This window comes from Penaeus chinensis, chromosome 8 (genome assembly GCF_019202785.1).
Source record: "Penaeus chinensis breed Huanghai No. 1 chromosome 8, ASM1920278v2, whole genome shotgun sequence".
Taxonomy (NCBI): Eukaryota; Metazoa; Arthropoda; class Malacostraca; order Decapoda; family Penaeidae; genus Penaeus; species Penaeus chinensis.
Window position 1 is genome coordinate 33,979,377 of NC_061826.1, and position 12,500 is coordinate 33,991,876.

Genomic DNA, 12,500 nt, shown 5'->3' on the forward strand with positions numbered 1-12,500 from the left:
CCCCCGGACACCGCGGCGTCCCAGAGGCCAGAGTCTCCCGCCAAGGCCCCAAGGATCGTGGGGGGCGTGGGAGTGGGCCTCGGGGAGTTCCCGTACATGGTCAGCCTCCAGGACACTTCCTTCGGCAGCGTTGTCCACTTCTGCGGCGGCGCTATCTACGACCACACGCATTTCGTCACGGCCGCCCACTGCGTCTCCTCCATCGATATCACGCTGCTGCAGGTGAGAAGGGGGGCGGGGAGAGCAGAGGGGGCGGCGGGAGGGGATAATAAAACTACAATTGAGATGTCATATTAGGTAAAAAAAAAAAAAAAAAAAAAAAGGGGGGGATATGAATTTATATAATATGGAAGGAGAAATATAAATAATATATATTTTTTTTTAATCAGTAATAGATGATAGTAATTTTGGTGTATGCACTTGGAGGGTTTTGGTAAGGATGGATTAAAAAAAAAAAAAAAAAAAAAAAAAATATATATATATATATATATATATATATATATATATATATATATTCCTAAGGCCCTGAGCATTTCGGCGTATACGCCGTCAGGACCTGCAGCTTTCTCGGATTTCAGTTGCTGTGGGGACCAGCGCACTTCTGGCTTAAGAATTAGTGGACCAGATGTGGCAGCTTTCAGGAAAAGATCTTTTGGCTCTTGCTCGAAAAGTTCTTAAACATACTCTTCCAAACGAGTACTGACGTCCTCGGTCTCGTGGAGCATGCGGCCGTCTGCTGCTTTGATGCAATTTGAAGAGGAAAAGGATCGCTGATCAGTGATCTTTCTTATCCCTTAGAATACCCCTTTGAGATTATAACTTCATCACATTTCTCCTGCAGCCACTTTTCCTTGGCTTTCTTACATTCTTTTTTTTCTTTTTTTTTTTGTAAAGATGTTTACTAGTTCATATTGCACGTAGGTTTTTGACCTCTGGATCGAACCAGCTTGATGAGGGCTTCTTGTCTATTGTCGGAACTGTCTTAGCAACTGCTGCTTGGATGTCCTCAATGAAGGAACCAAAACGATGGTCAATGTCATTGTTAGAAACCTTTAGTAGATTCTCCCCCCCCCCCCCCATTTTTTTAAAAGTTTTCTTGCACCTCTTGATTGGTATGTATGAGTTTAAAATTGGGGTCAATCTTCGTTTTCTTTAACTTTTTGAGGGACAATCTAAATTTTATTATTATTGGGTTGTGGTCATAATTTCGATTAACACGATGAGAAGAGAGTTCTAGAAGCTGTCGATTTGTTGGTCTTCAGCATCCGCAGTGGGAGGATATGCTACTAGGATGTTTGCATTGACAGGACTAGCTTTGATCTTGACTAGAAGCATGCGTTTTCTGTCGTTTTTGGGCCAAAACGACAGAACGGATTTAGAAAAAAAAAAATTGTCTACGTCCAGAGCAACTCCATTTTTTGTATTCTAGACTTCTTGAAAAGATCATTTTTCCTTCCTGGTCCTTCATAAAGTCGCCAGCATTGGGCCATCTGACCTAAGTATTGGATATTCAATGTCCATTTCGTGGAGAATATTGTTCAATTTTCCAGTCTGGTATAAACTTCGATTGTTCCATGTTCCGATCTTGGATAGTTATTATCTTAACCTTTTAGCCGATATGATCTATATGTTTGTTTGTCTGCAGTCGCGATTGGACGATCGCAACATTCCTGCAACTGAATGCTGCTCCCGGGCGCGGATCTTACAAGGAGACCTTGTGAGGCCCCGTTTCCTCCGTTTGACTTATTTATATATTTTTTTCGACTTGACATCATATAGTTGGCTGGGTCCTTATACTGAGGTGGCTGACCCATGATCCTTCATATATATATATATATATATATATATATATATATATATATATATATATATATATATATATATGTGTGTGTGTGTGTGTGTGTGTGTGTGTGTGTGTGTGTGTATCTATATATACACATATGTGTGTATATATATGTATATATATACGTATACATATATATATATATATATATATAGGCCTGCACTCACACACACACACACACACACACACACACACACACACACACACACACACACACACACACACACATATATATATATATGTGTGTGTGTGTGTGTGTGTGTGTGTGTGTGTGTGTGTGTGTGTGTGTGTGTGTGTGAAAGAGAGAGAGAGAGAGTGCAGCCTATATATATATATATATATATATATATATATATATATATATATATATACATATATATATTACATATATATATGTATATATATTATATATATATATATATGTATGTATATATATTATATATATAAATATATATATATATACATATGAATGGTAAAACATATATAAAATATTTTTCCGTGTTGATATATGTGTGTGTGTGTGTGTGTGTGTGTGTGTGTGTGTGTGTGTGTGTGTGTGTGTGTGTGTGTGTGTGTGTGTGTGTGTGTGTGTGTGTGACTTTCTGATCTTACATTAGGTTTCTATATCATACCATATTCTTCGTACGCATGAGTAAATAAACTTTATTCATATTATTTACTGATTACGAGTTAGTTCTTACTCTATTCATTCACTAACAGTCAAGTCATAATTTACATAATCATTATGAGTCAAAGCTTATCTTACGTATTAGTCAACATATGTTTACTCACCCACTGCCTCATTCCAATACTTAACATGACGCGGATGTTATCGACACTTTTATCCACTTTTTTTATAAATTGCCCTGTTTGTCAAGATTATCAGTCCAGGAGATTTACAAGCCACACGCAAAGCTGCAAGATAAGCGAGTAAATCAAGGCAAAGACTGATTGCCAAATCTAATAAAGTAATTGTAAAAGTGCCCGTTTACGGATGCCTATCGTGAACTCCAGAGGCGAGATTATGGTCTTCAGAAATATGGTTTCTTATCCCAGGATCAGATGATATTGATCTATGTTATTGTGATCATATTATTATTAGTAGTAAGAGTAATAGTAGTATCATTATAATTATGATCATGATGATGATTATTATTATTATTATTATTGTCACTACTTACTTTTATTATTATTAGCATTTTATTATCATTATTATTTTATCATTATCATTATTATTTTATCATTATCATTATTACCATTATAATTATTACTGTCACCATCATCATTATCACTATTGTCGCTGTTATTAGTAAGGCTCCCATTTTCATTACTGTTAAAGTTAATGTTCTTTTTGTATTTGATGTTATTTTGGGAGATGAGATGGACGAAAGACCAGAATGTAAGTCAACAATCGAGTTCACAGTGGTAAATGTAGAAAAGGTCTGAAAAACGATAAATATTTTGTAATGGAGACCTTTCAACTTGTTTCGAGATTTTGGTAAAAAAAAATAGGCCAAAATGCGTCTTTTACGTAGCTTACATTGTTTAGTGTATTCATACCTATATTGCAACATTAACCCCGGACGACAAACAGTGATAAATTGCTGCCGGCAATCATCGCTATTTAACTTCGGAAATAGATATACTTCATTGAGGGTTTAGGGTGACAGTGACAAACAAGTGCAAGCCAGTGCATTAACACCAACAATCAAACCACTTTTCTAGTATACATCCTCCTCATTACTCGCCTTGTACAACCACCGTTTCCGCATTGCAGGTCGTGGCGGGCGAGAACGATCTGAGCGTGACGGAAGGCCACGAGCAGACTCTTCAGGTGGAGTCCATCATCATCCACCCCAATTTCAGGGAGATCGACTACTATAACGACATCGCCTTGCTCAAAGTCCGGGGCAAATTCGCGTTCAATGAGTTCGTGCAGCCCGTGCAGATGCCCGACGGGAGAGTGGCATCAGGGACGTGCGTCGTGTCCGGTTGGGGCGCCACGGAAGAGAACGGGGACACCATCAACCTCCTGAAGAAGGTGTCGGTGCCGGTATGGACGGACTCCAACTGTCGCCAGATCTACGGGTCCGAGAAAGTCCTGGACTCGATGGTCTGCGCCGGATTCGAAGAGGGAGGCAAGGACGCGTGCCATGGCGACTCGGGAAGCCCTTTGATGTGTTACGGCTCAGACTCGAAAGCCTTCTTCGCGGGGGTCATGTCCTGGGGCTACGGATGTGCGAGACCCGACCGCCCCAGCGTGTACTCCGAGGTCTCCCACTTCAGCCAATGGCTCGAAGAAACATCTAATAGTTAGGGCGGATGGCCTCTGCCTGCCGCGCTTCTGTTTGGTATCTCTTATATCTCGTTTTCCGTTTATCTGTCCCTCTATCTCCATCATTTTTTGGCTCTCTGTTTCTTTGTGCCCCCCCCCCCCCTCCCTCTCTCTCTCTCTCTCTCTCTCTCTCTCTCTCTCTCTCTCTCTCTCTCTCTCTCTCTCTCTCTCTCTCTCTCTCTCTCTCTCTCTCTTTCACTCTCTCTCTCGCTTTCTCGCTCTCTCTCTATTTCTATTTCTATCTCTTTATCTCTCTTTCCCTCACTTGTTCGTCACGTCAATCTCTTTCTCTTCTTTTCTTTCTTACTCTCTCACAGTCCGTCTCTGAAAGGAAGAAAGTGCGGAAAAACACTTTTAATCTTTTGACGATCGACGAGTAGCTTTGCCTATCATTGTCTACGTTGTCGTGAAGTTACAACTTAAGTCTGTTTTTCAGGGTTATTATCAATGCCTGTGTGTCTGATCTGTTCAAATGAAGTCTAACCAGAATATATATAAATATTACGGAATTAAATGTTGTGTTCTTTTTATATCTCCCTTCCAATATCCACAAAGCAAACTGTGAATACCCGGATTACGTTATATCGATAGGAAATTACTTTATGACAGTCTCTCGCAATTTCCGGATAACATACAATCTCCAACAGAGTAATTTCCTTGGAATCCTGGCCGGTAATAAATCATGAAGAATAAATTCCAAAGAAGGTCTGTCTTAACTATGGCCGGTTTCCACGAAGATGACGCCTGTGCTCTCTATACCAATGATTTTCCTTCACCAAAGCGGGATCGAGTTATGTGGGAGACACCCCCTTTCCGCCGAACCTGTCTAGGAAAAGGACATTAATTCGATGCCCATCTCCCAAGCGAATATGGGAGCCCACAAGGGAACTCCGGTAAGCTCAGGAGTCACATTAAGAGAGGAAAAGAAGTCAATACAACAGAAACGTGTGCCCAAAGGACGCCCTAGACTGCTGGGCCTCTCTAACAAGGTACCAAAGCCCGCAAAGACTGCCCTGGTGTAGAAGAGTGCTGCGGTCTGAGATGACGTGCTGAATACGCCTACTGTAGCTTCATGTGACCTACAAAATCAAAGCACTGAAGGTGCAGACAAAGCACTAGAAAGTGCAGATCTACAAAAAGACTAATGTACTTTATGTGAGTTAAACGAGACTCCAAGGTTGCGCCACGACTTTTGGTACTGCTGTGTTTTCAACAGAGGTCCGGGCGTAGTAGCATCCCTTACACGAGTGTGGTACCTCTACACACAATATGTGCGCCGCTTTTATATCCTCGGCAAATCTTTATGACAATGGTAGCAAAATGTTAATGGATCGCGGATAGCAACGTTTGAGAACGGTACATCGGACATATTCTAAAAAAAAAAAAAAAAAAAAAAATGCTGCATTAAAAAAAAAAAAAAAAAAAAAAAGTATTTATACACCGAAGAAAATTAAGTCATAAACCTTTTTTTTATGATCCCATCACCACTACGCGCTGCTCTCCAGTTTCATTCATTCACAGCGTAAGAAGTCAAAATGATGAATCGTTAATCCGTTTTTAACCCTCATTCTTGGACAAGGGGGGGATGCACACACACACACACACACACACAAACACACACACAAACACACACACACACACACACACACACACACACACACACACACACACACACACACACACACACACACACACACACACACACACACACACACACACACACACACACACACACACACACACATACACACATAAACACACACACACGCACGCACGCACGCACGTATATACATGTAGAAAGATTGATGGATAGGTCAATATAGATAAATAGACAGATAAATAGAGATAAATGCACATAGATGGATGTAGATAAGAGAGGAGGAGAGGAGAGAGAGAGAGAGAGAGAGAGAGAGAGAGAGAGAGAGAGAGAGAGAGAGAGAGAGAGAGAGAGAGAGAGAGAGAGAGAGAGAGAAAGGAGAAAGGAGAAAACGTGAGAAGAAGAGAGAGAAAGAGAGAGAGAGAAAGAGGGAGAAAGAGAAAGTGAGAAGGAGAGAGAGAAAAAGAGGAGAGAGAGGGAGACAACGAGGGAGAGGGGGGGGGGGAGACTTTAAGTCCGTTCCTTATCCTATTATAACCATGTACTGTTCACATGATCGTCACCTTCAAATCATGTGACTGAAATCTCCCGACCTTCAGTGATCTCATAATACATCTAGGATGCACACGTGAGTACTATTTTTGTATATACATTTACACGTGCTCACGCACACACACACACACACACACACACACACACACACACACACACACACACACACACACACACACACACACACACACACACACACACACACACACACACACACACACACACACACACACACACACACACACACGTACGCTCGCACGCACGCACGCACAAATGCACACATGCACACACACACGCAACACATGTACACACACACACACACACACACACACACACACACACACACACACACACACACACACACACACACACACACACACACACACACACACAGGCGTGTATTTGAGTGTGTTTACGTATGTGTTTGTGTGCGTGCGTGCGTGTGCGCGTGCGTGCCTGTGTGTGTGTGTGTGTGTGTGTGTGTGTGTGTGTGTGTGTGCGTGTGTGTGTGTGTGTGTGTGTGTGTGTGTGTGTGTGTGTGTGTGTGTGTGTGTGTGTGTGTGTGTGTGTGTGTGTGTGTGTGTGTGTGTGTGTGTATGTGTGTGTGCATGAATCTGTATGAATCAATAGCTTACCTTACTAGCATACGAAAATTACCGCTAGCGTGGTTAAGAAATTTTAGCAACCTTCGTTTCGAAATAGTGACGAGTTGATAATACTGTTCTTGATAGATAATAGAATAAACATAAACCGTCTTTTGCACTTCCAATAAAGGATAAATCAGGGCTCATGTAAGCGTAACACGGATGCACGTTCAAAATTCTGAAACAGTGACGTCATAAATCCATTCGTTCGCGTAACTATTACGTAATAAGTGAGGGGATTCACGCGGATCTCCCTATGAAAACGCTCCGAGAGGTAAACAACATGGCGAGCTGTTTAGTGAACCAGATTTCAAAACTTGCTATTTCAAGTTTATCTGTCGTTTCTAGAGAGACGAGTCTTCTTTCAAGTACGTATTATGAGGTGTTTATGTTCCTTTTAGATAAATGTTTCGAAACTGAAAGGAATAAATGTTACTGTGAGTAGGATTTAATCATTATACGAAGAAATGCAATTACAATGTCCGTGTTTATTTTCAATAATTTTGAGTGGTGTCATTGAAGATGCGCTTATTGTGGTGGTGTAGATTGTATTATGTTTCCTTTTAAGTATATTTTCATACGACAGAATGGCCTCATAGATGGGATCATGATAAACGAGGCATTTACCGGCATGCAACCGGCAGCCGGCTCAGTATTGATGAACGATAATTCGGAATCACAAGGCAGTTATATCATTTTTTGTGGTTCTTGGTGCTCCAAGACTCGATAGACTAGGTACTGTTATTGTGTGTGTGGGTTTGAACTTATCTGGTGCGACAGGTGAACCATATACCAACTATTCCTTGCATGCCTGGAAACAGTAACTTGCTTCTAGGTCAAGACTATGCGGCATTTAATGTCATCCCAGTTTATTTTTTTTATAATGACAATCGGGCTTTCCCAGATGATATTTGTATCAGATTTATTCTCATGTGATGAGAATGAATCTGATAATCATTTCCATCACAGTCACAGACTACAATTTTGATGCGATATGTCCCAATATCAGGGGATGCATGAAGTATATCAGGTTAAAACAAGCTCTGCCCCATGGACCACTGTGGTATTCTATTTGGCATTTGTGGTATTATATACGGCATCACACAGTATTGTCAAATTGAAAATTATTGTTCAGAATAGTGTAAATAACTATTTAAACATGTTAAAGAAGTATAACAGAAATAAAGTAATGCAATAAATACATGAATTAGGAAAAGAAGGCATTAATTACAAAGTAATCATTTTCATAAGCATAAAGTAATACATGAACCACTTGACATATTGCAGTAAGGAGTTTTGCAGTCATAGTAGTGTTTATTGTCACTAAGTAAAGATGGTGAGGGGCTTAGAAAAAGACGGGTTGATATTCTCTCGTCTTTGTCACGTATCTCCTTTATTTTCAATTTGCACGACCCCCCCCTTTTTTTCTTTCTTTCTTTCTTTCATTCTTTCTTTCTTTCTTTCTTTCTTTCTTTCTTTCTTTTTTTACTGAATTCCTGATTGTCCTCCAATAAAAATTTTCCTGAAGCTCATGGGTTAGAAAGTTTTTTGTTTCAAATGTATGTTGATTCCCAGGAGTGGCTGGAGTAATAGGTACCTTGCCTCAGGGAGATGTGGTCACTTCATAAACAGTTACTAGTATTTAGGTTGATCTTCTCTCTACTTTGTCATGTATCTCCTTTATTTTCAATTCGGACTTCTTTTGCCGTAGATGAAAAGTATTTCAGTTTAAGTCAAGATAACCATTCATTACAACTTCATTTTTTTTACTGAATTCCTGATTATCCTCTGCTAAAATAATTCTCGAAGTTCCTGGGTCAGGAAGTTTTTTGTTTCAAACGTTTATTGATTCCCAGGAGTGGCTGGAGTAATAGGGACATCACCTCAGGGGGGTGTGGTCACTCTGTAAACAGTTACCAATACTTTTATTTATATCATTTACCATGAAAAATAACAGATTCAGACATATTATAATGTGAATAATGTGAAACGAGGAATGATAATTGTAAGCTTTGATGGCTGTATGAAACTAAACAATTACCACTCAACTGATACTACTGATGTTATTAATCCCAATAGAGAGGGATGGGAGACTGTAGCATTTATTGTGTTCCAAAGACTAGCTATGTATTAGCACCATAAAATTGTCTGCAAGAAAATCTTATGGTTACGCACCAGCACTTTAGTGAACATAAGGTATACAATATGTGATGGAGAATTAATATTTTCTCAAGATTCATGTTATTTTCGATTGGAATAGGTCTGTTGAGTTAAAAGTGTTCAGTTGCACTTTCAATTCTTACTGAGTAATTGAATCCACAGTAGGGCTACTACATCAAATGATGCTATATATAACCTCCATAATTCATGCTCTTTCAAAAGCCAGCAAAGCTCCACCACATTCACACAGCAAGATAGAGCTTATTCTTATCCTAAACAATTATTGTACTAATCTTTTTATTTTTTTCCAGAAATGTTGTTTTGAATTTATATCATAATAGCTTTGAAAGTGAACCACTCAGTTTTTCTGATATTGTTAGAGTTTGGTTAAGTACTAAGGATACATTAGGTAAATCTTATTAACACCCATATCTGGCTTATGCACCTGTGGTATTTCCTCAAAGATTAATAAACTTGCCCCCATATAATCCATAATTACTTATTGGTAGAAAAGAAGCTATAGGACTTCCTGGTAATTTATTCTCAAATCAGGAACCAGTCTAAGCTCTCTCTTGCCTGAATATTACAAAGGTTTGTATAAGTGTAGAAGCCAGAGCAGTCATTTTAAGCAGTCCCATTATGTGAATAAGTACTAAAGACGGATATTATAATCATGAGAATTTTTTTTGTTATGAATGCCACTGAAAATTAGTATGTAAGATTTATGATGTGGCTTACCTGAAAACTTACAAACTGAAACCTATATATATTTCCTTACCTTAACAAAGATCATGACTAACTTCACAAAGACTCTGTGCTACACAAAGACTTTTTACACCATTTCCAAATGTAAGGAGTTCAGGTATTTTTAGTTTTAATGTAATCAACCCTCCCTCAATTTTTGTCATCAGAAAAAGAGGACTTTTTTATATTTAAACCTTTTTTTCTTTTTCTTTTTTCAATGTAAATTAACCAATTTCTCACAGCATAATATGGATGAAAAAGACTATTTCTAATAGGCAGCTACTGTATTGACCTTCTTTCATCCAAAAAGTATAATGGCCTCATCATATTGCAGACACAACAGCCAGCTCCTTATCAAGTATTCGTCATGCAAGTAAGAAGGCGGGAGGAAGCACCAAAAACCCCAAAGGCAGACCAAAAGGCAAACACCGTGGCATCAAGAAGGTAGATGGTCACTGGGTGTCATCAGGAACCATAATCGTCAGGCAGTTGGGACTTGATTACCATCCAGGCCTTAATGTGAGTCTAACTGCTTTGAGTAGTAAGTTGGAGCATTTTGATCAAGGAATTCACTAACCAAAAGTCATTATTATAATGAAAATAATTATGTACGTTATTTCCAACAGTTCATAAGACAAAAAGTGGGATTACCGTAATGTGTCAGTCAGGAAACACTGAGCAAAAATACTTGTAGAGTTAAAATTTTCACATGAAAATTCTGTGGAGAATCATGCAGATATTAATGAATTGGCTGTACAGTTTCAATTGATTCACATCACTGTATCCTGCTTTAAAACAAGTTATGTTTTGAGACCACCACTCCATTCATATACTTTTCTTTGTCAGTGTACTTGTGTGATGAGATATGTAACTTTGGTAACAATACAGTTAGTGTTCTGTGAAGGGAATCAAGTAGTTTGCCAAATATATATGGTGAGAATCTTGCTCAGAGGAGAAATTTCTTACACCTTACATGGCAAGACCCATTCTAAATGCTTTTAGTTATATTAGTTTTGCATTCATTAATTTCTACATTTATCTGTTTACAATTTATTAATCTAGTTATTTGTTTTATTTTTCTAAAATTGAATAATCAGAAGAAAAAGTGAGGCTGAGACTAGACTGTGAAATTGCTGTTTTTTCTAATCATTAGAGTATATGAATATGTGTATGCATGTATTTGTTATATATGTAAGTATGTATAAATGTATATGCATTTGCATATAAATGCATGTGTAAGCATATATATATATATATATATATATATATATATATATATATATATATATATATATATATATATATGTGTGTGTGTGTGTATATATATTTATATATATATAATTATATGTGTGTGTGTGTGTGTGTGTGTGTGTGTGTGTGTGTGTGTGTGTGTGTGTGTGTGTGTGTGTGTGTGTGTGTGTGTGTGTGTGTGTGTGTGTGTGCGCGCATGGAGTCCATTTAAAATTATAACGTCAAGTAGGTTCAGGATAGATCTTCATTATAAGCAGTTTTTTTATCCCATGCCAATATATCCTTCAGTCTTTTAGAAGTTATATAACATTCTCTGTGGTTTACCAATTTCAAGTACCCTTTTTACAACAGTCTCCTTCTTTCCCAGGTGGGCATCGGCAGGGACCGTACTCTTTTTGCCAAGGAACACGGCCGTGTACTCATGACCACAGAGAAAGTGAGTCCTAACTGGAACAACAAGTTCATCAAGCGCTTTTACGCTGAGCTGAAGGACCAGCAGAAAATTCCCATTTTCAAGACCTACTTCCATGTTATCCCCAAAGAGCAGCATAGGAATTTCAAACTTGTTGATCAGATATAAAAGGGTTTGAGCATAAGAGACCCTAGTTAATTTTCTCATGTAAATAGTGTTCAAATAAAATTCTACAAAGAATGTTTAGATTACTTTGTCTTTTTTTTATGTCCTTTGAGGTGATTTGATATTTTTTATGATGATGGAATAATGAAAATATAGACTTGGTGTTATGTTATTGATGAAAAAGATACATTTGATACAAATTTTAATTTTTTTATTTCTTTTTCTTTTTTGACATGTACCACACCTTAATGTTTTTCTTTATATATGGTGCAATATATAATCATTAAAAAATCTAAGATGTATTCAGACAATTATTAAACTTTTCTCTGAATAAATTGTGCATTTTCATTCCAATAAAATCTCTTTTTCATTCTGTCTGTGGTTATTACCATGTTGATTATCATCACTGATACTTGTCACTTACATTTTTATTGCCTTACTGTCACAGTTACCACCTCTATCATATGTATGATTAGGTTATCATGATTATTATCATTGTTTTCATCATTACCCTATTAACATCCATCATTGCTGTTATTACTATTTTTTTTGTATTTTCATACTTTTGAACTATACATTGCTTTATTGCAATTTTTTGTCATCATTTACTATTATCTGAAACTTTGAATCTGTTCCCATGAAGGTGTCTGTACAGTCTTATGCTCTCTCTCTCTCTCTCTCTCTCTCTCTCTCTCTCTCTCTCTCTCTCTCTCTCTCTCTCTCTCTCTCTCTCTCTCTCTCTCTCTCTCTCTCTCACACTTTCCCAGAATGGGAAATGGAAATGGAATTTAAAATAG

The 12,500-nt window shown here is 38.1% G+C and overlaps 2 protein-coding genes across 2 annotated transcripts in view; both read left to right on the top strand.

Annotated features, from left to right (window-relative positions):
- The window catches only part of LOC125027867 (trypsin-1-like), a 5,760-nt gene extending 1,504 nt beyond the window's left edge, over positions 1-4,256 (top strand). Inside the window, exons 2-3 of the mRNA XM_047616999.1 lie at positions 1-222; positions 3,621-4,256. The exon at positions 1-222 is cut by the window's left edge and continues 62 nt beyond it. Coding sequence (XP_047472955.1) covers positions 1-222; positions 3,621-4,160 — 762 coding nt within the window. The 3' untranslated portion in view covers positions 4,161-4,256. The remainder of the gene's footprint in view (positions 223-3,620) is intronic.
- A 2,977-nt stretch (positions 4,257-7,233) lies between these two features.
- On the top strand, positions 7,234-11,789 carry LOC125028138 (50S ribosomal protein L27-like). The gene is made up of 3 exons (XM_047617493.1): positions 7,234-7,339; positions 10,210-10,394; positions 11,494-11,789. Exons 1-3 carry the CDS (start codon positions 7,255-7,257, stop codon positions 11,704-11,706), a joined length of 483 nt encoding a protein of 160 aa, XP_047473449.1. The 5' UTR covers positions 7,234-7,254; the 3' UTR covers positions 11,707-11,789.
- Positions 11,790-12,500: the final 711 nt, after the last annotated feature.